The sequence below is a fragment of the Oncorhynchus kisutch genome, linkage group LG11 (assembly GCF_002021735.2).
Source record: "Oncorhynchus kisutch isolate 150728-3 linkage group LG11, Okis_V2, whole genome shotgun sequence".
Classification (NCBI taxonomy): domain Eukaryota; kingdom Metazoa; phylum Chordata; class Actinopteri; order Salmoniformes; family Salmonidae; genus Oncorhynchus; species Oncorhynchus kisutch.
The window spans coordinates 49,947,322-49,971,943 of NC_034184.2; the positions used below are offsets into that span (position 1 = coordinate 49,947,322).

Below are 24,622 nucleotides of genomic sequence, written 5' to 3' on the forward strand. Positions count from 1 at the left end.
CAGATGGGATGCAGTCAGGACGTAGTCTACACCTTTCTGAAAACGTAATCCTAGTAAATTACAAGTTCCCATAGTAACAGTAAATTACTTGTTCCCATAGTAACAGTAAGTTACTTTTTCAACAGCAGGATGCAGAGGGGATGCAGTGGCCAGTACCTTGCTGGACCACTTGCGCGCCTCCTGATGAAGCGATTGTGCGGCGGCTAGGATGGGTTGATTTACGGCATTGCCGTTAGACGGCATCATTAACAGCTCTGGCTCATAGTCATCCTCACCATCAGTAAACTCGTCTTCATCATCTACCTCTACACCCTCCTCTTCCTCAGGCTGGGGGTGGGTGAGGAGAGGAGGGGAGTGGAGTAGGAGGGATAGGGGTGAGGAGAGAGGCAGAGGGACGAGGAGAGTGATAAGATGGGAGGCAGCATGTAGAAAGTAGAGCGTTAGTATGACAGGCACTGAATGGAGAGAAGGACAAGAGGAAGTCTACAGTCGGGAGGAAGAGGAATGAGAGAATGGAGGGGAAAAAGCGATACTACCACTGGGGGAGAACGGAAAGAAGAGAGGAGAAGAGGCAGACAGTTCTATCAGGGAGGAGAGAGGAGGGGAAGGAGGAGTTGGGCTAGGCAGGTAGCAATGAGGAGAGCTGTGGTAGGGGGAGAGGGAGTCCGCCTGGGCTACAGTGTTCATTTAGATACAGGTACAAAATTATTCTATAATTGTTTCAATGTTGTGTTGCAGACAGAAACCAAACCCATATTGACTCTGACAGAGAGAGAATTGTGTTTTTGTCCATACTCTGTAAGACTGTTCTGTTCTAGTCCTCTTGTTTAGGGTTAAACAATTCCCGTAACTTTCCCAAAATTCCCAGGTTTTCCGGAAATCCTGGTTGGAAGATTCCCGGAATCAGAAAGGAATAAGCAAGAAATACGGAATCCTACAATTTCTGGAAAATCTGAGAATTTGGGGAATTTTTAGTAAAGTTAAGGGAATTTTGCAACAGACACCTTTCTCAGATGACAGTTTCCAGTTTTCGTCTGAAATTGGAATCAGCTCCCAGATCTTCATATTTCAGCAACACAGTTGTGTTGGAGAAATCCCTTTATTGCACAACTCAGAGTAGAGACACACAGGACATCAGAGAACCGCGTCTGTCATACCCAACCACTCCACATGTCTCCTATATCATAACCATAACCCCTCCATAACTCTCCTATTTGTCATAACCAATCCTTCCTCTGTAGATATTAATACAGTAGCTGAAGTAAAACTCTGCACTAAACCCAATAGATTACATTACCACTGGAACTAAGCCTGCATTACCACAGTAATACCACTGGTAGGGCCTACTAGCACAGCTAAACCGTATACAGTAGGTCTACTCCTGTCTGAGAAATGCATGAACACCTGCACTAACACACATACACACTAGCACATACTTACAGCTGCACTAAAGCTAATGGCTAGCACCCTAACACCAGAGCAGTGTATGTATAGTGTGTGTGTGTTTGTGCGGACCTTGCTGGACCACTTGCGTGCCTCATCGTGTAGTTGCCTAGCAGCCACCATCATGGGCTCACTGAGCAGCTCTCCTGCCTTCTGCTCTGGAAAGTCTTCATCTTTGTCTCTCTCTTTCTCCTCTGGAGGTGGGGGGCGGGGTGGGGGCACCTCTCCCTCTGGTAGGGGGGGCTTAGGCGGGGCCTGCTCCTGATCACTCACCTGGAGGGGACAGACAAACAGACGGATGGACAGAAAGACGGTTGGACGGACGGAGAGATGTAGGCCCCCTCTAAGCCCCAGATAGCATTGTTTTTCTTGTTTTAATTAACATTGCCTGACGCTGAAACAGTTCAAGAGTTTGTGTAACACTGTGTGTGTGTGTGTGTGTGTTTGTACTCACGTGTAGCTTGTCTAGGTCTGGGGGTGGAGGGGGGAAGTCTGGTTCCGGGAGGCTGAAGGCTTCTCTGACCTTCCCAACAGCAGCCAGAATTCTGAGGCAAGAATCTAAAAAGGCCTTCTGAAGGGCTGAGTGGGAGAGTATGGGCATGAATTACAGTCAAATTCTGTACATACAAATGGCAGAAACAAGGCATATATGTGTGCGTGCGTGTAAGTACCTGGGTACTGTATATTTCCGGCCACAGCCTTAGCGTCTATAACCATAGGTGATATAGTGTGGCTAAGTATATCTGATGCACGTTTTACTGCTTCTCTGAACCATGGGTCCTCTGAGTTCTCCACCTCTCTCTTCGCTACCAGAAGTACGCGATTGGCTCGCCGAGCTATGCTGGTCGCCCCGGCAACTAGCATCTGTGGCTGTACATTCGCTATGGCGACACGACACTTATCGATGTCCTTCTTTATCGCCTCCTCAGACGCATCCAGCAGAGACTTGGTGTCTATGGCTTCATCCACCAGACCTGCACACACACGCATGCAAGCACACAGACACACAAAGAGACATGAGGAAGTGAAACATACAGTATACAGCCTTCAGAAATCTTTGGGTGTGTGTCCACGTGTGTGTGTCCACGTGTGTGTGTGTGTGGTTGCGGTTGCATATGCATGCATGCGAGTGTGTGTGTGTTACCAGTGAGTTTCTCTACATTGTCGATCCACTGGTTCTTCATGGTGTCAAAGTGTTCGAAGGCGGCCTGGTTACCTGGATTCTTCAACAGGATACGAGCTGCGGAGGTCACCTGAACACACACTCATAATCAACATCATTGTTGTGTCTATCTAAAGACTAAGTCCGTGGACACACACACACACACGTACCTGTGGAGTGAGTTCTCTGGTGTGTTTAACGGTAGCCTGTATTCCCTCAACTGTGTTTTTATTAGCTGATCCCACGGCTGCCGCCTTCTCCGCTGTTGCGCCCAGGCGACCCGCATGGGCCTCAAAGTTACCAGCACGCTCATCAAACACCTGCAACACACACAAATTAGCCTTTACAAACACTGACTGTAACGCAACACAACGTTGTAGAAAGGAAATATACATATATAGACATACACAGAGACAGTACCTCCTCTCTGTGCGGGGCCTCTGGGGGGGCAGTCGCAGACACAGCCAGTAGTTTAATGGGGGTGGTGGTGTCACTGAACACATCGGATACTTCCTGGGTCATGACTTCCTGCATACGACCCTTCAAGTCCTGACAGACATACAGCATGGATATTTATATCAGTACATGTTTTTTACATTATGTCTAATGTACAGTCGTGGCCAAAAGTTTTGAGAATGACACAAATATACATTTTCACAAAGTTTGCTGCTTTTGTGTCTTTAGATATTTTTGTCAGATGTTACTATGGAATACTGAAGTATAATTACAAGCATTTCATAAGACTAAAGTGTCAAAGGCTTTAATAGAGTCAATATTTGCAATGTTGACCCTTATTTTTTAAGACCTCTGCAATCTGCCCTGGCATGCTGTCAATTAACTTCTGGGCCACATCCTGACTGATGGCAGCCCATTCTTGCATAATCAATGCTTGGAGTTCGTCAGAAATTGTGGGTTTTTGTTTGTCCACCCGTCTCTTGAGGATTGACCACAAGTTCTCAATGGGATTAAGATCTGGGGAGTTTCCTGGCCATGGACTCAAAATATCGATGTTTTGTTCCCCGAGCCACTTGGTTATCAATTTTGCCTTATGGCAAGGTGCTCCATTATGCTGGAAAAGGCATTGTTTGTCACCAAACTGTTCCTGGATGGTTCGGAGAAGTTGCTCTCGGAGGATGTGTTGGTACCATTCTTCATTCATGGCTGTGTTCTTATGCAAAATTGTGTGAGCCCTCTCCCTTGGCTGAGAAGCAACCCCACACATGAATGTCTCAGGATGCTTTAATGTTGGCATTAAGTGTCTTACGTGCCAACATTAAGTGTCTTACGTACTGACCACACCGCTCAAGCGCATGTTGATTTTGTCCACCCACACCAGATGCAATCAGTCCACGCAGAATGAAATATCAAAACAACTGGTCGAAAAGCATTAAACATTTATGGCAATTTAGCTAGCTAGCTTGCTGTTGTTCGCGATTTTGTCCTGGGATAGAACATTTTGTTTTTTATTTTACCTGAAATGCACAAGGTCTTCTACTCTGACAATTAAGCCACAGATAAAAGTGTGAACCGAGTTCATAATCTCTCCATCCAGGCTTCTTCTTCTTTGGACTTTATATATGGTGGTTGGCATGCAACTGTAAGGTGCATTACCACCAACAACTGGACTGGAGTGTGGATCTCAATTCATCGTTCAATCACCCACGTGGGTATATGCTGGAGATTGGAGAGGCGGGACTTGCAGCGTGTCAAGTGTCACAAATAGAACCAAGTTCTATTTTAGTTGATGCGCAATGATTGAATAACATGTATGTGTACATTTATTTTGCAACGCACCCTGATGCGGGTGGTGTGGTTAGCACATTAATAGGGCTTTGGTCTGCAACAGCTTCAATGTGTCTTGGAATAGATTCTGCAAGGACCTCTACTGTAGGAATGCAACACCATTCTTTCACAAGAAATTACATAATTTGGTGTTTTATTGATTGTGGTGGGAAAAGCCGTCTCAAGTGTCGCTCCAGAATCTCCCAGAAGTGTTCAATTGGGTTGGGATCTGTTGACTGAGACACACACCAACACTTTAAACACCATATGCTCCTTTGAGACTCCTCTTTCAAAGTCACTGAAATATCTTATTCTAGCCATGGTAGCCAAAATAATGGGCAACTTAGCATTTTTATACATGACCCTAAGCATGATGGGATGTTAATTGCTTAATTAACTCAGGAACCACACCTGTGTGGAAGCACCTGCTTTCAATATACTTTGTATCCCTCATTTACTCAAGTGTTTCCTTTATTTTGGAAGTTACCTGTATCTTTGCCCATCACTGCGTGTGTGTTACCTTCAGACTTTCCTGTAGTTGTGAAGCAGTAGCTTTAGCCTGCGGGGCTTCGGCCTCTCCCCTCCCCGCTATGTCTGCCAGTGATGTCATCAGCGCCTCGTTGCGATCGCAGCAGACAATCATGTCCTGCCGGTACGGCCCCCCCAGCCCTCCAGCCAACCGGCGGCCCTCCGATACCAAGCCCCGGATTGCTGCCTGACCTTGAGGGTAGAGTAATGCATGTGTAACACTGGATTTGATATACTTTGTTGCAAAACATTTCCCATTTCAAAACGTTTTGCAAAGGTGTGCACTAATGCGACTCAGAGTTCATGGCCATGTCTCTAATGACATGATAGTACAACTTTAGTATAGTAAAACGATATACAGTGAGCTCCAAAAGTATTGGGACAGTGACAAATATTTAGTTGTTTTGGCTCTGTACTCCAGCACTTTGTACTCCAGCCAGCTTTCATTTTAGGGTTTCATCCATATCGGCTGAACCGTTTATAGTCCCCCCTAAGATTGGGGGACTATGTGCAAAAAGTGCAGTAGTTTCTAAACAGTTCACTCAATATGTTAGTTCAGTTCACTCAATAAAGCTGACAGTCTGCACGTTAACCTCAGTCATTGTATAATTTCAAATCCAAAGTGCTGGAATACAGAGACAAAACAACAACAAATGTGCCACTGTCCCAATACTTTTACGAGCTCACTGTACAGCACAACAGCTTTATGGTTCAGTTCTCTGTAAAAGTAGTTACCTGAGTTGTGCTGTGGCCGCTCACACACTGCACTCAGACGGCAGCATGGCAGAAACAGAGTCCAACATAAACACACATGCACATAGGGGTGTGCAAAATAAATATGGACACTGTACTGTATTATCCTCTCCTTTCCTCTCCCCTGCCTTCTCCACTCTCCTCATCCCCTTCTCCCTCCCTCCCTCACTCACTCACCCACACCCCTGTCATCCTGTCCAGGGTTGTTGACCCAGCGTAGGGCCTGCTCCATCTTGCCTTGCAGAGTGATGGCGGGTTTGGCAGGCCTCATGTTGGCCACCGCTCTGTTGGTCTTAGCCTGCAGGGTCAGGAGAGCTGCTCCAATGAGTTTACATAGCGCACGCACCTCTGGACTGTCCCCTTTACCCCTGAGATACAGGGAGAGATAGAAGAGAAGGAGAGAAACCGAGACAAAGTGAAAGAGGATGAGGGCAAGAAAGAGATAAGCCTTTGTCAAAGTGCTTTACAGTAGTCTGCCCAAGACAACAAAGAGCTAGCAGAAGCACAGTGGCAAGGAAAAACTACATAGAAGGAAAAAATCTATAGCGGTACCAGGCTCATTGGCCCCCTGGGAAGAATTTTGTCAGGACTTCAAGTGGAGGGATGACGATGACGCCGACGGAGATGGGAGCATCGCGACTAGCTCTTAGGAAACGCTGCAGTATTTTGTTTGTTTATCTGCTCTTTTTTACGTTATTAGCTCAGGAATTGTTTTGTGTCATTACATACAGCCGGGAAGAACTATTGGATATTAGAGCGGCAGTAACTCACCAGAACTTCCAGCATTATGACTTCGCTGGAGCAGATTGTTTTTTTGCTCTCCCCAGAGCAATTTAACTTATTCCAGAGGCTGACCCAAAACAACGCTGGCGGAGGAGAGATACTCGGGGACGTCTTCTGGTCCGACTTAGGAAGTGTGCACACCACCTACCGCTCCCGAGTATTTTATTTGCTAATGTCCAATCTCTGGATAATAAAGTTGATGAGCTCAAGGTGAGAGTTGCTTTTCAGAGAGACACCAGGGATTGTAATATACTCTGCTTCACGGAAACATGACTCTCTCAAGATATACTGTCTGACTCTGTAAAGTCAGTTGGGTTCTCAGTACATCGCGCCGACAGGAACAAACATCTCTCCGGGAAGCAGAAGGGTGGAGGTATATGTTTTATGATTAACAACTTATGGTGTAACTGTGATAACATACAGGAACTCAAGTCCTTCTGTTCACCCGACCTAGAATATCTCACAATCAAATGCCGACCGCACTATCTCCCGAGATAATTTTCGTAAATAATAGCCACAGCGGTCTATATCCCCCAAAAACCTATACCACGACGGCCCTCAAAGAACTTCACTGGACTTTATGCAAACTGGAAACCACATATATTGAGGCTGCATTTATGATAGCTGGGGATTTTAATGAAGCAAATTTGAGGAAAAGGCTCCTGAAATTCTATCAACATATTGATTGATGTACTGGCGCTGCTAAAACTCTAGAGCATTGTTATACTACCTTCCAGAATGCATATAAGGCCCTCCTACTGTCACGTTCTGACCTTTATTTCCTTTGTTTTGTCATTATTTAGTATGGTCAGGGCGTGAGTTGGGGTGGGCAGTCTATGTTTGTTTTTCTATGATTTGGGTATTTCTATGTTTCGGCCTAGTATGGTTCTCAATCAGAGGCAGGTGTCATTAGTTATCTCTGATTGAGAATCATACTTAGGTAGCCTGGGTTTCACTGTGTGTTTGTGGGTGATTGTTCCTGTCTCTGTGTTTGCACCAGATAGGACTGTTTTGGGTTTTCACGGTTCTTGTTTTTGTATTCAGTTGTTCATGTGTACATTTACGTATTAAAAGGAACCATGGACACTTACCACGCCGCATATTGGTCCTCTGATCCTTTTCGAAATCCCTTACACCTACGTCCTCCATTCGGCAAATCGGCCCATGATTCCATCTTGCTGCTCCCCTCCTATAGGCAGAAGCTCAACCAGGAAGCACCCGTGGTAAGGACTATTCAATGCTGGTCTGACCAATTGGAATCCACGCTTCAAGATTGTTTTGATCATGCGGACTGCCGCATTCCCAGAAGACTGGGAATATGAAAGAATACAAACAGCGTAGTTCTTCCCCCCGCAAAGCAATCAAGTAGGCTAAATGTCGGTATAGGGACAAAGTTGAGTCCCAGTTCAACGGCTCAGACATGAGATGCATGTGGCTGGGTCTACAGGCAATCATAAAAGGAAAACCAGCCATGACGCAGACACCGACGTCTTGCTTCCGGACAGGCTGAACACCTTTGCTCGCTTTGAGGATAATTCACTGCCACCGACACTGCCCACTATCAAGGACTGTGGGCTCTCCTTCTCCATGGCCAACGTGAGTAAGACATTTAAGCGCGTCAACCCTCGCAAGGCTGCCAGCCCAGATGGTATCCCTAATTGTGTCCTCAGAGCATGCGCAGACCAGCTGGCTGGTGTGTTTACAGATATATTCAATCTCTTCCTATCCCAGTCTGTTGTCCCCACATGCTTCAAGAAGGCCACCATTGTCCCTGTACCTAAGAAAGCAAAGGTAATTGAACTAAATGACTCACCTCTGTCATCATGAAGTGCTTTGAGAGACTAGTCAAGGATCATATAACATCTACCTTACCTGTCACCCTAAACCCACTTTAAATTCCTTAACACGCCAATAGATCCACAGACGATTCAATCGCCTGCACACTGCACTGTCCCATCTGGACAAGAGGCATACATAGGTAAGTAAGAATGCTGTTCATTGACTATAGCTCAGCATTCAACACCATTAGTACCCTCCAAGCTCATCATCAAGCTCGAGGCCCTGGGTCTGAACCCCGCCCTGTGCAACTGGGTCCTCGACTTCGTGATGTGTCACCCCCAGGTGGTGAAGGTAGGAAACAACCTCTTCGCTGATCCTCAACACTGGGGCCCCACAAGGGTGCATGCTCAACCCCCTCCTGTACTCCCTGTTCCCCCATGACTGCATGGCAAGCACGCCTCCAACTCAATCATCAAGTTTGCTGACGACACAACAGTAGTAGGCTTGATTATCAACAAAGATAAGACAGTCTACAGGGTGAGGTGAGTGCTCTGGGAGTGCGGTGCCAGGAAAATAACCTCTCACTCAACGCCAACAAAAGTCTGGCGATGATCGTGGACCTCAGGAAACAGCAGAGGGAGCACCCCCCTATCCACATCGATGGGACCACAGTGGAGAAGGTGGAAAGCTTCAAGTTCCTTGGCGTACACATCACTGACAAACTGAAATTGTCCACCCACACAGACAGTGTGGTGAAGAACGTGCAACAGTGCCTCTTCAACCTCAGGAGGCTAAATAAATTTGGCTTAACACCTAAAACCCTCACAAACTTTTACAGTTGCACAATTGAGAGTATCCTGTTGGGCAGTATCAACGCCTGATATGGCAACTGCACCGCCTACAACCACAAAGCTCTCCAGAGGGTGGTGCGATCTGCCCAACGCAAACATCCCGCCCTCCAGGACACCAACATGCCATAGGAAGGCCAAAAAGATCATCAAGGATATCAACCACCCGAGCCACTGTCTGTTCACCCCGCTATCATCCAGAAGGTGAACTATTGTACGTTATTTTAGTCACTTTAATTATGTGCAAATATTGCATCACCCATATCATATGTATATAATGTATTCTATACTGTGCCGTTGTATCTTAGTCCAATGCCACTCTGACATATGTATATATTCTTAATCCATTCCTTACTTAGATGTACGTGTATTTTGGGTATATGTTGTGAAATTGTTAGATCTAGAAACACAAGCATTTAGCTACACCCGCAATAACATATGCTAAACACGTGTATGTGACCAATACATTTGATTTGGATTTAATTTGAGTGTCCAGGCTTTCCCTCCGCTTGAACTCCTGAAACTAAGTCTACCTTGAGCAAGACCGAGGGGGGGGGGGGGATGTTCACAGCTGTGACTATTACTGACGAGAATTCTCTTGGTAGGTAGAATGGCCGACATTTGATCGTAAGGAATTCTAGGTCAGGTGAGCACCATGAGTTGTTCATCATAAAACAGGGAGGTGTTTATCTCTGTCGGCACGATGCATGGAGAAGCCCGGTGACTGGACCAATTCCGACAACATATCCTGAGAGAGCCATGTTTCTGTGAAACAGAGAATGTTAGAATCTCTGTCTCTCTGGAAGGCAACCCTTGCTCGAATTTCATCTACCTGTTGTCAAGAGACTGGACATTGGTGAGTAGTATGCTCGGGAGCAGTGAGCCGATGTGCCCGTTTCCGAAGCCTGACCAGAAGACCGCTTCATCTGCCCTTTCTGCGTCGCTGTTGTTTTCGGTCAGCTGCTGGGATTAGATCCACTGTCCTGGGTGGTGGTCCGAAGAGATTATCTGCTTCGGGAAAGTCGTTTTCCTGGTCGTAATATTGGTAAGTTGACGTTGCTCTTATATCCAATAGTTCTTCCCGGCTGTATGTAATAAGACTTAAGACTTAAGATTTCCTGGGGTAACAAATTAGGTTAAAAAAATAAAATACTGCATAGTTAACTAAGAACTCGAAGCTAAGCGACCATCATTGTTGGCACCATTCTATATCAACTTGTTGGGAAATGTTAGATATTACTACACTGTTAGAACTAGAAGCACAAGCATTTCGGTACACTTGCATTAACATCTGCTAACCATGTGTATGTGACCAATAAAATTTGATTTGATTTGATTTGGGAGTAACGGGAGACTGTGTTTTTTTAAATGGTACCGTATCATAGTATGACTTTTTTCTATTTCATTTTTTTTGCTTAATGAGTAGTGCGTGACCTTAAGGTGGCAACACATACATTAAGTGATTTCAATGGATTCTTTCAACTTCAACCCCAAAAATGTTTCTGCATTTTCATACATTTCTGAATTTCCTGCTGTAATTTGAGATAATTTCCACGCTGCCACTTAGGGTTGCACGATATGGGCAAACAACCTAAGCCAAATGTTGCAATTGCAATTTGACTTAAGGGTTAGAGCTAAACGCTTGCATGAACTGTTGGAATCATAGACATAGAATGATTATTCTAATCCTATAGTTAGAATTTAATAGTGGCCACTTAATATAGTGTTTGACATGACAACAAATTGAAATGTCAGGGAGGCGATATTGTGACAGGGTAGGAACCAAAGTGTGGACAAGCTGGCTAAAAGACTACTGTAGCTCTGCTGGAGTCACTTTTATTGATAACTTTGACACCTGGAAACAGAAGATACTCTCTATAGGAATGATGAAGTCCATCTAGACAATCTGGACCCTCTCTTTCCAAAATGATCCACCGCAATTGTTGCAACCCCTATTACTAACCTGTTCAACCTCTCTTTCTCTCTTTCGTATCCTCTGAGATCCCTAAAGATTGGAAAGCTGCCGCGGTCATCCCCCTCTTCAAAGGGGGTGACACTCTAGACCCAAACTGTTACAGACCTATATCTATCCTAGCCTGCCCTTCTAAATTCTTCGAAAGCCAAGTTAACAAACAGATCATCGACCATTTCGAATCCCACTGTACCTTCTCCGCTATGCAATCTGGTTTCCGAGCTGGTCATGTGTGCACCTCAGCCACTCTCAAGGTCCTAAACGATATCATAGCCGCCATCGATAAAAGACGATACTGTGCAGCCATATTCATCAACATGGCCAATGCTTTCGACTCTGTCAATCACCGTATTCTTATCGGCAGACTCAACAGCCTTGATTTCTCAAATGACTGCCTCGCCTGTTTCACCAACTACTTCTCAGATAGAGTTCAGTGTGTCAAATCAGAGGGCCTGTTGTCCAGACCTCTGGCAGTCTATGGGGCTGCCACAGGGTTACATTTTCAGGCCGACTCTTTTCTCTGTATACATCAATGATGTCGCTCTTGCTGCTGGTGATTCTCTGATCCACCTCTACGCAGACGACACCATTCTGTATACTTCTGGCCCTTCTTTGGACACGAGCTGTTTGGCCCTGTCCAGGGGTATCATCGGATGGGGCCACAGTGTCTCCTGACCCCTCCTGTCTCAGCCTCCAGTATTTATGCCGCAGTAGTTTGTGTCGGGGGGCTAAGGTCAGTTTGTTATATCTGGTGTACTTCTCCTGTCCTATCCGGTGTCCTGTGTGAATTTAAGTATGCTCTCTCTAATTCTCTCTTTCTCTCTCTCTGAGGACCTGAGCCCTAGGACCATGCCTCAGGACTACCTGACATGATGACTCCTTGCTGTCCCCAGTCCACCTGGCCGTGCTGCTGCTCCAGTTTCAACTGTTCTGCCTGTGATTTATTATTTGACCATGCTGGTCATTTATGAACATTTTAACATCTTGACCATGTTCTGTTATAATCTCCACCCGGCACAGCCAGAAGAGGCCTGGCCACCCCACATAGCCTGGTTCCTCTCTAGGTTTCTTCCTAGGTTTTGGTCTTTCTAGGGAGTTCTTCCTAGCCACTGTGTTTCTACACCTGCATTGCTTGCTGTTTGGGGTTTTAGGCTGGGTTTCTGTACAGCACTTACTGTACAGCACGTACTCTGATGTACGAAGGGCTATATAAATACATTTGATTTGATTTGGAGTGCGTGCTACGGGTGGGTGCTGCTATGGTGACCAGTGAGCTGAGATAAGGCAGGGCTTTACCTAGCAAAGCTGTATAGATGACTTGGAGCCAGTGGGTTTGGCAACTAATATGCTCCAGCAGGTATATTTCACTGGTCACCCCCAAAGCCAACTCCTCTTTGGCCGCCTTTCCATCCAGTTCTCTGCTGCCAATGACTGGAACGAATTGTAAAAATCACTGAAGCTGGAGAATTATATCTCCCTCACTAACTTTAAGCATCAGCTGTCAGAACAGCTTACCGATCATTGCACCTGTACATAGCCCATATGTGAATAGCCCACCCAACTACCACATCTCCTTATTGTTATTTATTTTTTGCTCCTATGCACCCCAGTATCTCTACTTGCACAACCATCTTCTGCACGTCTATCACTCCAGTGTTTAATTGCTAAAATGTAATTATTTCGCCACTATGGCCTATTTACAGGTAAGGACCTGTCACGTTCGGACCTTTATTTCCTTTGTTTTGTCATTATTTAGTATGGTTGGGGTGGGCAGTCTGTTTGTTTTTCTATGATTTGGGGATTTCTATGTTTCGGCCTAGTATGGTTCTCAATCAGAGGCAGGTGTCATTAGTTGTCTCTGAGAATCATACTTAGGTAGCCTGGGTTTCACTGTGTGTCTGTGTTTTTCACCACACGGTACTGTTTTGGGTTTCGTTCATTCCACGTTTGTTTTTTTGTATTCAGTTGTTCATGTGTACCATTTGCACACACTGTATATAGACTTTTATATTGTGTTATTGAATGTATGTTTGTTTATCGCATGTGTAACTCTGTTGTTTTCTGTCGCTTTGCTTTATCTTTGCCAGATCACAGTTGTAAATGAGAACTTGTTCTCAACTGGCCTACCTGGTTAAAAAAAGGTGAAATTTAAAAAAAAATACATATCATCTTGGCTCCTGTCCATGCATTTCTAGGCTGCGTTGAAACAATGACTGGTAAATGATCCAAGACCATCTCAGTTAACCCCTACCATTGTGACAATGAGTCGTCATAATGCTGCATCAAATGTACATGATCTTAGGGGCATTGGCAAACACAATGTAAGTAATTTAATTTGTGTACCCCTAATTGCACCGAATACATCTGTTTATCCTACAGCTATCATGAGCCTATAAACCAGAGTTACACTGTTAGCACTGAGGCGGTGTGCAATAGTAGGAAGACCACTTTATGCAGCTCACCCTGCAGTATCAGCCCCAATGTAAATAACATGAGTAAGTTTACCTCTGATAAGCTTCCCAGTAAAAGCATTAAAAACAATCAAGCAACCCAGAAGTGCAAAAAATAGCCCATATTAACATATGTAGCCTAATTAAACAAGATCCATGAAGTCAATAACTTGCTTGTAACAGAAGATATTCAGACTATCTCTGAAACTCACTTAGATAATACCTTTGATACAGTGGTAGCAATACATGGTTATAACATCTACCAAAATGACAGAAATGTCAGAGGTGGTGTTGCGGTCTAGAACCACATTCCTGTAAAACTTAGACAATCTAATGTTAAATACTGTTTAAGTAATATGGCTACATGTTCATCTGCCTCACCTAAAGCCCATTATTGTAGGAAGCTGCTATAGACCAAGTGCTAACAGTCAGTATCTGGATAATATGTGCGAAATGCTTGATAATGTATGTGATATCAACAGAGAAGTATATTTTCTGGGTGATTTTACATATTTACTAGCTATCATCAAGCTGCCCACCTGGAAAAAACTTCAAACTGTAACAAGTGCCTGCAACCTGGATCAGGTTGTCAGTTAAGCTAACAGGAGTTACAAACAGCACATTAATTAAATCATCAACATGTATAGATCACATCTTTACTAACGCTGCAGATATTTGCTTTAAAGCAGTATCCAAATCCATAGGATGTAGTGAGCATTTCACTGTAAGGTCTGCTATACCTGTTGTATTTGGCGCACATGACAAATAAACTTGTATTTGATCACAATATAATAGCCAAATCTAGGAAAACCAAAGTTCCAAAGGCTGGGCCTAATATAGTGTATAAGAGATCATACAATAAGTTTTGTTGTGATTCACATGTTGATGATGTAAATCATATTTGCTGGTCTGTGGTGTGTAATGAGGAGCAATCAGATGCTGCACTTGATGCATTTATGAAACTACTTATTCCAGTTACTAATAAGCATGCACCCATTAAGAAAATGACTGTAAAAACTGTTAAATCCCCTTGGATTGATGAGGAATTGAAAAATGGTATGGTTGAGAGGGATGAGGCAAAAGGTATGGGGCGGCAGGGTAGCCTAGTGGTTAGAGCGTTGGACTAGTAACCGGAAGGTTGCAAGTTCAAACCCCCGAACTGACAAGGTACAAATCTGTTGTTCTGCCCCTGAACAGGCAGTTAACCCACTGTTCCTAGGCGGTCATTGAAAATAAGAATTTGTTCTTAACTGACTTGCCTAGTAAAAAAAAATAATAAAAAAATAAAGTCTGCCAGCCCAACTGATTGGCAAATGTACTGCAAATTAAGAAATCATGTGACTAAATAAAAATAAACTACACTATGAAACAAAGATCAATTATATTAAGAATGATAGAAAGATACGGGGCACCTTAAATGACATTTTGGGGGGGAAGCCAACTCAGCTCCTTCATTCATTGAATCAGATGGCTCATTCATCACAAAGCCCACTGTTATTGCAAACTACTTTAATTACTTTATCATTGACAAGATAAGCAGACTTAGGGATGACATGCCAGCAACAAATGCTGACACTACACATCCAAGTATATCGGACCAAATTATGAAAGACAAGAATTGTACTTTTGAATTCCGTAAAGTCCGTGTGGAAGAGGTGAAAACATTGTCTGTCAACAACAACAAGCCACCGGGGTCTGTCAATCTGGATGGAAAATTACTGAGGATAATAGCAGACGATATTCCCACTCCTATTTGCCACATATTCAATTTAATCCTACTAGAGAGTGTGTGCCCCCAGGCCTGGAGGGAAGCTAAAGTCATTCCGCTACCCAAGAATAGTAAAAGCCCCCTTTACTGGCTCAAATAGCCGATCAATCAGCCTGTTACCAACCCTGAGTAAACTTCTGGGAAAAAAAGTGTTTGACCAGATTCAATGCTATTTCACAGTAAACAAACTGATAACAGAAATTCAGCATGCTTATACACCTTGACTACTGTTCAGATGTTTGTGTGCCACAAAATAGGACTTGAATAGAATATTGACTCAGCACGGCTGGCTAATATGCATGTCAATCTTTCCTGGCTGAAAGTGGAGGAGAGATTGACTTCATCACTACTTTTATTTATGAGCGGTATTGACATGTTGAATGCACCGAGCTGTCTGTCTAAACTACTGGCACACTGCTCGGATACCCATACATACCCCACAAGACATGCCACAAGAGAACTCTTCACAGTCCAAGTCCAAAACAGACTATGAGAGGCACACAGTACTACTACATATTCCCCATCAAGTAACTGACGCAAGCAGTAAAATTAGATTTTAAAAAACACCTTATGGAACAGCGGGGACTGTGAAGCAACACAAACATTGGCACAGACACATGCATACACACACACACACACACGATAACATACGCACTATACATACACATGGATTTAGTACTGTAGATACAGTGGGGAGAACAAGTATTTGATAACCTGCAAAATCGGCAGTGTTTCCAACTTACAAAGCATGTAGAGGTCTGTAATTTTTATCATAGGTACACTTCAACTGTGAGAGACAGAATCTAAAACAAAATCCAGAAAATCCCATTGTATGATTTTTAAGTAATTAATTAATTTGCATTTTATTGCATGACATAAGTATTTGATACATCAGAAAAGCAGAACCTAATATTTGGTACAGAAACCTTAGCAATTACAGAGATCATACATTTCCTGTAGTTCTTGACCAGGTTTGCACACACTGCAGCAGGGATTTTGGCCCACTCCTCCATACAGACCTTCTCCAGGTCCTTCAGGTTTAGGGGCTGTCGCTGGGCAATACGGACTTTCAGCTCCCTCCAAAGATTTTCTATTGGGTTCAGGTCTGGAGACTGGCTAGGCCACTCCAAGACCTTGAGATGCTTCTTACGGAGCCACTCCTTAGTTGCCCTGGCTGTGTGTTTCGGGTCGTTGTCATACTGGAAGACCCAGCCACGACCCATCTTCAATGCTCTTACTGAGGGAAGGAGGTTGTTGGCCAAGATCTCACAATACATGGCCCTATCCATCCTCCCCTCAATACGGTGCAGTCGTCCTGTCCCCTTTGCAGAAAAGCATCACCAAAGATGTTTCCACCTCCATGCTTCCCGATTGGGATGGTGTTCTTGGGGTTGAACTCATACATCTTCTTCCTCCAAACACGGCGAGTGGAGTTTAGACAAAAAGCTCTATTTTTGTCTCATCAGACCACATAACCTTCTCCCATTCCTCCTCTGGATCATCCAGATGGTCATTGACAAACTTCAGACGGGCCTGGACATGCGCTGACTTGAGCAGGGGGACCTTGCGTGCGCTGCAGGATTTTAATCCATGACGGCGTAATGTGTTACTAATGGTTTTCTTTGAGACTGTGGTCCCAACTCTCTTCAGGTCATTGACCAGGTCCTGCCGTGTAGTTCTGGGCTGATCCCTCACCTTCCTCATGATCATTGATGCCCCACGAGGTGAGATCTTGCATGGAGCCCCAGACCGAGGGTTATTGACCGTCATCTTGAACTTCTTCCATTTTCTAATAATTGCGCCAACAGTTGTTGCCTTCTCACCAAGCTGCTTGCCTATTGTCCTGTAGCCCATCCCAGCCTTGTGCAGGTCTACAAATTTATACCTGATGTCCTTACACAGCTCTCTGTTCTTGGCCATTGTGGAGAGGTTGGAGTTTGTTTGATTGAGTGTGTGGACAGGTGTCTTTTATACAGGTAACGAGTTCAAACAGGTGCAGTTAATACAGGTAATGAGTGAAGAACAGGAGGGCTTCTTAAAGAAAAACTAACAGGTCTATGAGAGCCGGAATTCTTACTGGTTGGTAGGTGATCAAATACTTATGTTATGCAATAAAATGCAAATGAATTACTTAAAAATCATCAAATGTGATTTTCTGGATTTTTGTTTTAGATTCCGTCTCTCACAGTTGAAGTGTACCTATGATAAAAATTACAGACCTCTACATGCTTTGTAAGTAGGAAAACCTGTAAAATCGGCAGTGTATTAAATACTTGTTCTCCCCACTATATGTGGTAGTGGTGGAGTAGGAGCCTGAGGGCACACAGTGTGTTGTGAATGTATTGAAATCTTTTTAAAATTGTTTAAACTGCCTTCATTTTGCTGGACCAAAGGAAGAGTAGCAGCTAATGGAGATCCATAATAAACACACAAAATACAAATACAAAGTGTTTCCTAGGGGACCCTATAATCTTTGGCTACATTGAATGTTTTCTTTTAGCTACTTCTAATTCACACTAATTCACTTTGATACTTAAGTATATTTAAAACCAAATACTTTTAGATTTTTTTTTTTTAACGATTTTAATGGGTGACTTTCACTTTTACTTGAGTCCTTTTCTTTTAAGATATCTTTACTTTTACTCAAGTATGACAATTGGGTACTTTTTCTACCACTGACATTTATTAGGTAGCTAGCCAGTTAACTTGCGATTAGCATTAGTGGCTAATAAAGTTTCGTCCCAACTTGCTAAGAAAAGACAAACTAGCTGTTTACAGATGTAAGAAACACAAATGTATAGCGTAATTATAGAATGCTAGTGGATTTATATGAAGAAGCAAAGTGAAAATAGCATCATTGTCATCAACATTGTCACATGTGCTGCATTGACCATGCAGACTGAACGCAACTGTTTCGTGGTCGAAGAACAACAAATGCACTCCTTGTGTGACATAGGGCAGGGCTAGGTCTGTGTGGAAAGCAGCATGGAGAAAGAGAGAGCAGAGAGAGAGAGAGAGGACTCAAGTAGCGAAGTAAACTATAAAAATAGACGTTACACACAGCGTATACCATTTAACAAATCAAACATTCAAATAGGGTTATAGAAGTAAAAACCCAAACTAGTCAGTGCATCAATACTGGTATATCGTAAAATATGGTATACCGACCAGCCCTATTAAAATGTACATATTATTGGTAACAGAAAACATAGCTGAAGAATAACTGTAGATTAAATCATGTTGTAATTGGAAATTGCACACCCCATGTAGGGGAAATGGTGTTGCAGTAGACTAGTATGTGGTGTGGGAATAATTACAAAATAATTACAAGCGAACCTGGGGAGCTTTGTGTTCACATTGCCCTAAAAAAAAAATGGAACCGGACTGCGGATTTCAAGCGAACCGAATTCAGACCACCGCAGACCTCTGAGATAGTCTCAGTTTGATTCCTTTCTTTTGAGGGGTCTGAGTTCCTTTGGAGTGTTCACACTGCACAAAAAAAGTGAACTGCACTGAGTTCACAAAAATGTATGTGAAAACACCCCGAGATGTCAATAGCCGTCAGCAGGCGCTTTAAAACTTGGCAATTCAGATCAATCAAATAGTTCTTAAACTTTGTTGTCTTGTCTACTGTTGACTTTTTAATCTGGACTGTCTCCAAACCATCCCAAAGAAAATATGATGTGTGTGTGCGCACATGTCCACTCCACATGTGTTGAACCTGCTAGTGGGCAGACAGACTCAGCCAGACAGGGCTCCCTGGGAAGGGAGAACATGCTGGTGGCATGAGGTTGCAGCATGTGCCTAAAACTGACAAACACACAGATGACAACATTTATACACAGTGTGGCCTGCAAACAGACAAAATATACACACAATACAAAATAGACAACAGTTACACGCTTGAAAAAACAGGCAACAAAGAAACAAAAAAATGTACCGCTTGCGTAGCTCCACTTGTCGTGCGGTGAGCCCCGCAATCTCATTGATGGATCTCTGGATGTCGTCTCTCTCGAGGAGGTCTTCGCACAGGTCAGCAATTTTTTTGGCATTGGCCAGCAAGGCGCTGATGTTTTCTGCACCCTCTGGACCCCCATTAGGATCTGCCAGCCATGCCTATGAGGCACACACACACACACTTTACATTTTAGGTTTTGTCCTTTTAATATTTAATCTGATATTTCGACCAACCCAGAAACAAAACGTCAAATATTGGTATGTGTGTGCTGACCTGGGCAGCATCCAGTCTCCTAGCGAATGCCAGTTTAGCTTTAGTTAAAGCCTCGAGCCTGTGGGTGGCACCGTCCACTTTCCCAAGCAGCAGGTCCAGACCCTGAGAACACTGACCAGCCCGCTGAACACATGGTGGAGACAGACCATGTCCTCTACAGGAGGAGATTATACACACACACACACACTTTAACACTTAGCAGGTTTAATGTATTGTAAGATTGTCATGACCATGTACGACACCCTTATAATGTGTTAGAATCAACTCAACATGATTCCGACTAAATACCAGCCATTAGAAAGTTGAAATGCTGATACATATAGACATAACATTAGGGAAGCACGATATATCGGTAAGTATATCGGAATCTGACGATATTAGCTAAAAATGGCAACATCGGCCTCGGCCCAATGTCTAGTTTAACACCGATGTGCAAAACCGATGTCAAAGCTGATGTGCATACCTATATAACGTAGGTAGATGACGTAATGACGCCACAAAAAAATACAGCATTCCTAACCTAGCCCACAATGTCTGCTATGTGGATCTATTTTGAAGTTTCAAAGGAAGATAACAAAAAGACCATATGCAACATTTGTGCTGCTATTATTTCCCAAGAAGGGGAGAAAGTGAAATATTTCAATACCACAAACCTAATTACTCATTTTAAAGTACATCACCGCCAGATGTTCAGCGACTATTTAGGACAAAAGCCATTGACAATCAACCGTTCTCTGTCGTGGATGATGTTGGCTTTCACCGACTGGTCGAGCACCTCGAGCCTCGGTACACATTATCAAGTAGGCGCTATTTTTCAGATGTTGCCCTACCGGAGTTAATCAAATACCCTCTATTCAGGGACAACGTTTATTTGTCACGTAGACCTTACAGTGAAATGCATACTTACAGGCTCTAACCAACAGTGCAAAAAAAAAAAATTGGGTGAACAATAGGTAAGTAAAGAAATAAAAACAGTCAAAAATAACAGAAGCGAGGCTATATACAGTAGCGAGGCTATAAAAATAGCAAGGCTATATACAGGCACCAGTTAGTCAGGCTGATTGAGGTAGTATGTACATGTAGATATGGTTAAAGTGACTATGCATATATGATAAACAGAGAGTAGCAGCAGCGTAAAAGAGGGGTTGGGGTCTTATTGCTTGGGGGTAAAAACTGTTGAGAAGCCTTTTTGTCCTAGTTACACAGTATTGTTGAAACGCACATCCATGAGCTACTTGCTATGGGTGTCACTGCTATTAGCTTCACGACTGACATTTGAACCAGCGATGTCAACCCCATGAGCATGCTGAGTCTGACAGCACAGTGGGTCGATTTCGTACTGCGGATATGCTCAAGAATGTGCTGGTTCTCATACTGCTGCTGCCATTTCAATGGCATTTGAAAACATGTTTGAAACATGAACACACTCTTAGCTCCATTCGAACAACTGACTCGAGAAATAAGCTCATCAACTGTGTCTGCATCAGACGTGATACTCTCTGTCATGGCATTGAAACGCCTGCTCAACAAAACTGCCGAGGCTGCCTAGAGGCTGTGAAAAAGCAATTCAGTGGCATTCTCTCTGAACCTGTTTACTGTGTCGACACCATGCTTGATGCTAGGTACAAGGACCGCTACTTCGATGCAGACAAGAAACAGGGTTTATGTGAAATGTTACAGACACAGCTGGACAAGATGGAAACGGATACCATGACAGTGCGCACCGAAGAAGAGAACCCATGACAGAAGAGGCCATGGACAGACAGACCTGAGACTTCACTGCTTGACATGTATGATGAAATCCTGGTTGAGAATGAAACGACTGAACAAATGAACAACGAAACAGCACAGCAAGTACGTGAAAGAAATAGGTTTTGATTATGTTTTACTGGTTAATGGGGACATATGTAAATGCCAACAAAATAACTTTTTAGCCAGTGTGTGTGCGTTTCAACTATTTAACTACTAGAATGCTTAAAGGGCTGCACATTTTCTTTATATCGGTATCGGGTTTTTTGGCAAGGAAAATATAAGATATCAGTATTGGCCAAAAATGTCATATCAGTGCATCCCTACATAACATAATGTAAGCCTTATCATGCGAGATTGGAAAGGCTTATACATGGTTATTATAACAACGAGCAAGCACACACACACACCTGACACGTAGCTCTGTGACCTGGTCAGTCATCTGTCCCAGAGTCTTTGCTGTTCCAAGTGTGTCTCTGCGTTCCCTTCCAGCACACAGTTCTCCTACCTTCCCTGCCTCATCCAATATCACACGCACCGCTACATCCCCGGGCTCGCCTACACACACACAATGAATTAACCATAAGGAGTGCAGTGCTAGTATTGTGAGGATGTCACTATAAGGATGATGGGGCAGGCAGGGATTTGGGTAGACTGTATCACTGGACCATGGCGGATAGGATTATGGATAGGATATGTGTGTGTGTACCTGGTTGTCCATGGGAGTCTTTGAGCCAGCCTTTCGCCATGGTCATCTTAGCCTCTATCACCGCCAGAGAACGTTTCATACACTCCATGTCCTAGAGAGACACAAAGAGAGCAGTTATACACTCGCGCACACACACACACACATGCACTCACGCACCCTCCTCACACAGTATTTACAGACATACACACTCACACTCTCTCTCACACACACTGCAGCATGGCAGAGGGGAAAGAGACAGGCTTACCTTCTACAGGGAGGAAAAGAATGAAGGGAGAAAAAAGAAAATAGTTATAACAGAAGCCCAACAGAAGAAAAGAGTGGAAACTAAAAAGAGAAAGTGAAGGATGCATTAAGACAGGGTTTTTCCAATCCAGTTCCGGAGGTCAATAGTACTGCTGATGTTCACCCTACCCTCTATTCAGGGACTAATTCAGATTTGGAAAACAAGGCGAGTGGACTCTAGTCAATCGATTAATTACCAGGGAGAAAAAAAACAGCAGACCACCAGACCTGGATAGGAACACCCCTGGTTTAGGAAATGCTGAGTCTAGTGTAGAGGAACATGGGAAGGGAGGGATACCAGAGACTGGTGTGTGTCTGGAAGGGGAGTCAGGGGGTGAAGTGTGTGTGTATACCTTGTTGGCCCATGTGTCTTCATCCCAGGTGGTAAGCTGTAGGACTCTGATGATCTCACTAATCTCAGCACTCATCTTCTCAAACGTAAAGCATCTGTTTCTCTCTGCCTCATCCACCCCAGCACTATGCGTGCTCTTAGTCGCTACAAATATCTTTATGGCTGGTGAGAGAGAGATGGGGATTACTGCAGAGTACATGGACTAGTGTGTGTGTGTGTGTGAGTGTGTATCTTTGAGAGAATGGGAGCCTGAGTGAGTGTGTATAGAGAAATGGTGGGCTGGGAGTCATTCTGCCAGAGCCAAGTTCTAATTACCACTGCAATTATCAGTGCTGCTATGACAACTCTGGTATCTGCTGGGCGGCTGTGTGTGTGAGGAGTGTGCAGAGAAGACAGGCAGACACACACAAATAAACACAGAGACAAAGCTCATATGAGAAGAGGCAATAGTTGTTTGACAGTGTTCATGGAGTGAGCAAATTCACACACACAAACACCAACAGAGAGAGTGGGAGAGAAAAAGAGAGAGACAGTCCGACAGACCTGATATGAGTACAGGCAGTAGTTGTTTGACAGTGTTCAGGGAGTTGAATAGCATCCGTCTGTGTTCCTGATGGGTCAACTCCTGCTGTCGCTCCTCAATCATCTTAGACATCTTAGTCATACCTGTAGCCAATCACAACACGGAGTGAAAAATATCCTGAACCAATTATCTTCATGGTCAGAGGTTACCTGGTGTTCTTAGTGTAGGTTATCAGGGTTAGAGGTCAGGTTAGAGTTTCAACCTGTGGTCTGGTGGTCCGCATTTAAGAGATTTTATTTTATCTATATTTTTTTTTTCCAACATTAATAACAGTATTAATGGTATTCTAAGCAATTTAACATTACTTTTACATTACTTTTTACAACTCAAATTGTTAATAATAATAGGGCTCTAATCTATTACCTTCACTGAGAAAAAAATACTTGACCTACCCCGGATTTGTTCTTAACTGACTTGTCTAGTTAAATAAAGGCTAAATCAAATAAATAAAGACTCCACGAATGGTGGTCCTCATGAACTTTTGATGTTGATTTGGTGGATCCCAGAAGGGAAAAGGTTGGAAACCGCTGGGTTAGAGGTCAGAGGTTATGGGACAGAGGCTTAAGGTGAGGTCACCTGGTCTCAGTTTCTTTGTATAGGTGATCAGGGTTAGAGGTTAGTTCAGAGGTTAAGGGTCAGAGCCTACAGGTGAGGTTACCTGGTCCTAGGTTCTTGGTGTAGGTGATCAGGTCCTCCATGGTCTCCACAATCTCAGCTACAGTCAAATACTCCAGGATCCCCTTACACACACGAATGATCTTACGCACCTAAAAAAAAAAAAAAAAAAAACATGCAAACACACACACTTGGATGAGCTTTCATGTACACAACAGATAGTTAAGCTACAGCAACTCTTAACCATAACATAACATAGCAGGTGTAAAATAAACGCCTGAAACTAGATCCCCTATATACTGGTCTTGACGGATGAAAGAAAAACTGTTGGGGGAGGTTCTCTTCTGCATTGGAGTTAAGATGGAGTGCCGCCTTGTTAACGTCCAAAAGCGTCCGGTTGTTGGGGTATCGGCAGAGGCTACCATAACCCTGACCTTATCTCTAACCCCCTGGCTCTAACCCTTAACCCATCTAACTGTGTGACACCACAGCACACCCAACAGGACTGACCAACAAAAATGTAAATCGCAACTTTTACTGAGTTACAGTTCACATAAGGAAATCAGTCAATTTAAATAAATTCATTAGGCCCTTATCTATGGATTTCACATGACTGGGAATATAGATATGCATCTCTTGGTCACAGATACCTCTTAAAAAATATAGGGCCGTGGAACAGAAAACCAGTCAGTATCTGGTGTGATCACCATTTGTCTCATGCAGCGCGACAAATCTCCTTTGCAAAGAGTTAATCAGGATGCTGATTGTGGCCTGTGGAATGTTGTCCAATTCCTCTTCAATGGCTGTGTAAAGTTGCTGTATATTGGCGTAAA

The 24,622-nt window shown here is 43.7% G+C and overlaps 1 protein-coding gene across 8 annotated transcripts in view; it reads right to left on the reverse strand.

The window, feature by feature from the left end:
* The window catches only part of LOC109876120 (vinculin), a 46,604-nt gene that overhangs the window by 3,617 nt on the left and 18,365 nt on the right, over positions 1 to 24,622 (reverse strand). Inside the window, exons 4-21 of one of the 8 annotated variants that reach the window (XM_031835931.1) lie at positions 23,833 to 23,941; positions 23,135 to 23,257; positions 22,593 to 22,753; positions 22,202 to 22,204; positions 21,958 to 22,048; positions 21,659 to 21,806; positions 19,500 to 19,653; positions 19,209 to 19,384; positions 5,846 to 6,036; positions 5,651 to 5,677; positions 4,908 to 5,107; positions 3,026 to 3,154; positions 2,776 to 2,925; positions 2,588 to 2,696; positions 2,115 to 2,417; positions 1,898 to 2,022; positions 1,516 to 1,716; positions 157 to 327 (exon numbers count right to left, since the gene is read on the reverse strand). In XM_031835931.1, the coding sequence (XP_031691791.1) occupies positions 157 to 327; positions 1,516 to 1,716; positions 1,898 to 2,022; positions 2,115 to 2,417; positions 2,588 to 2,696; positions 2,776 to 2,925; positions 3,026 to 3,154; positions 4,908 to 5,107; positions 5,651 to 5,677; positions 5,846 to 6,036; positions 19,209 to 19,384; positions 19,500 to 19,653; positions 21,659 to 21,806; positions 21,958 to 22,048; positions 22,202 to 22,204; positions 22,593 to 22,753; positions 23,135 to 23,257; positions 23,833 to 23,941 (2,571 nt within the window). The remainder of the gene's footprint in view (positions 1 to 156; positions 328 to 1,515; positions 1,717 to 1,897; positions 2,023 to 2,114; positions 2,418 to 2,587; positions 2,697 to 2,775; positions 2,926 to 3,025; positions 3,155 to 4,907; positions 5,108 to 5,650; positions 5,678 to 5,845; positions 6,037 to 19,208; positions 19,385 to 19,499; positions 19,654 to 21,658; positions 21,807 to 21,957; positions 22,049 to 22,201; positions 22,205 to 22,592; positions 22,754 to 23,134; positions 23,258 to 23,832; positions 23,942 to 24,622) is intronic. The other 7 variants (XM_031835936.1, XM_031835933.1, XM_031835932.1 and 4 more) reach the window with 7 other exon arrangements.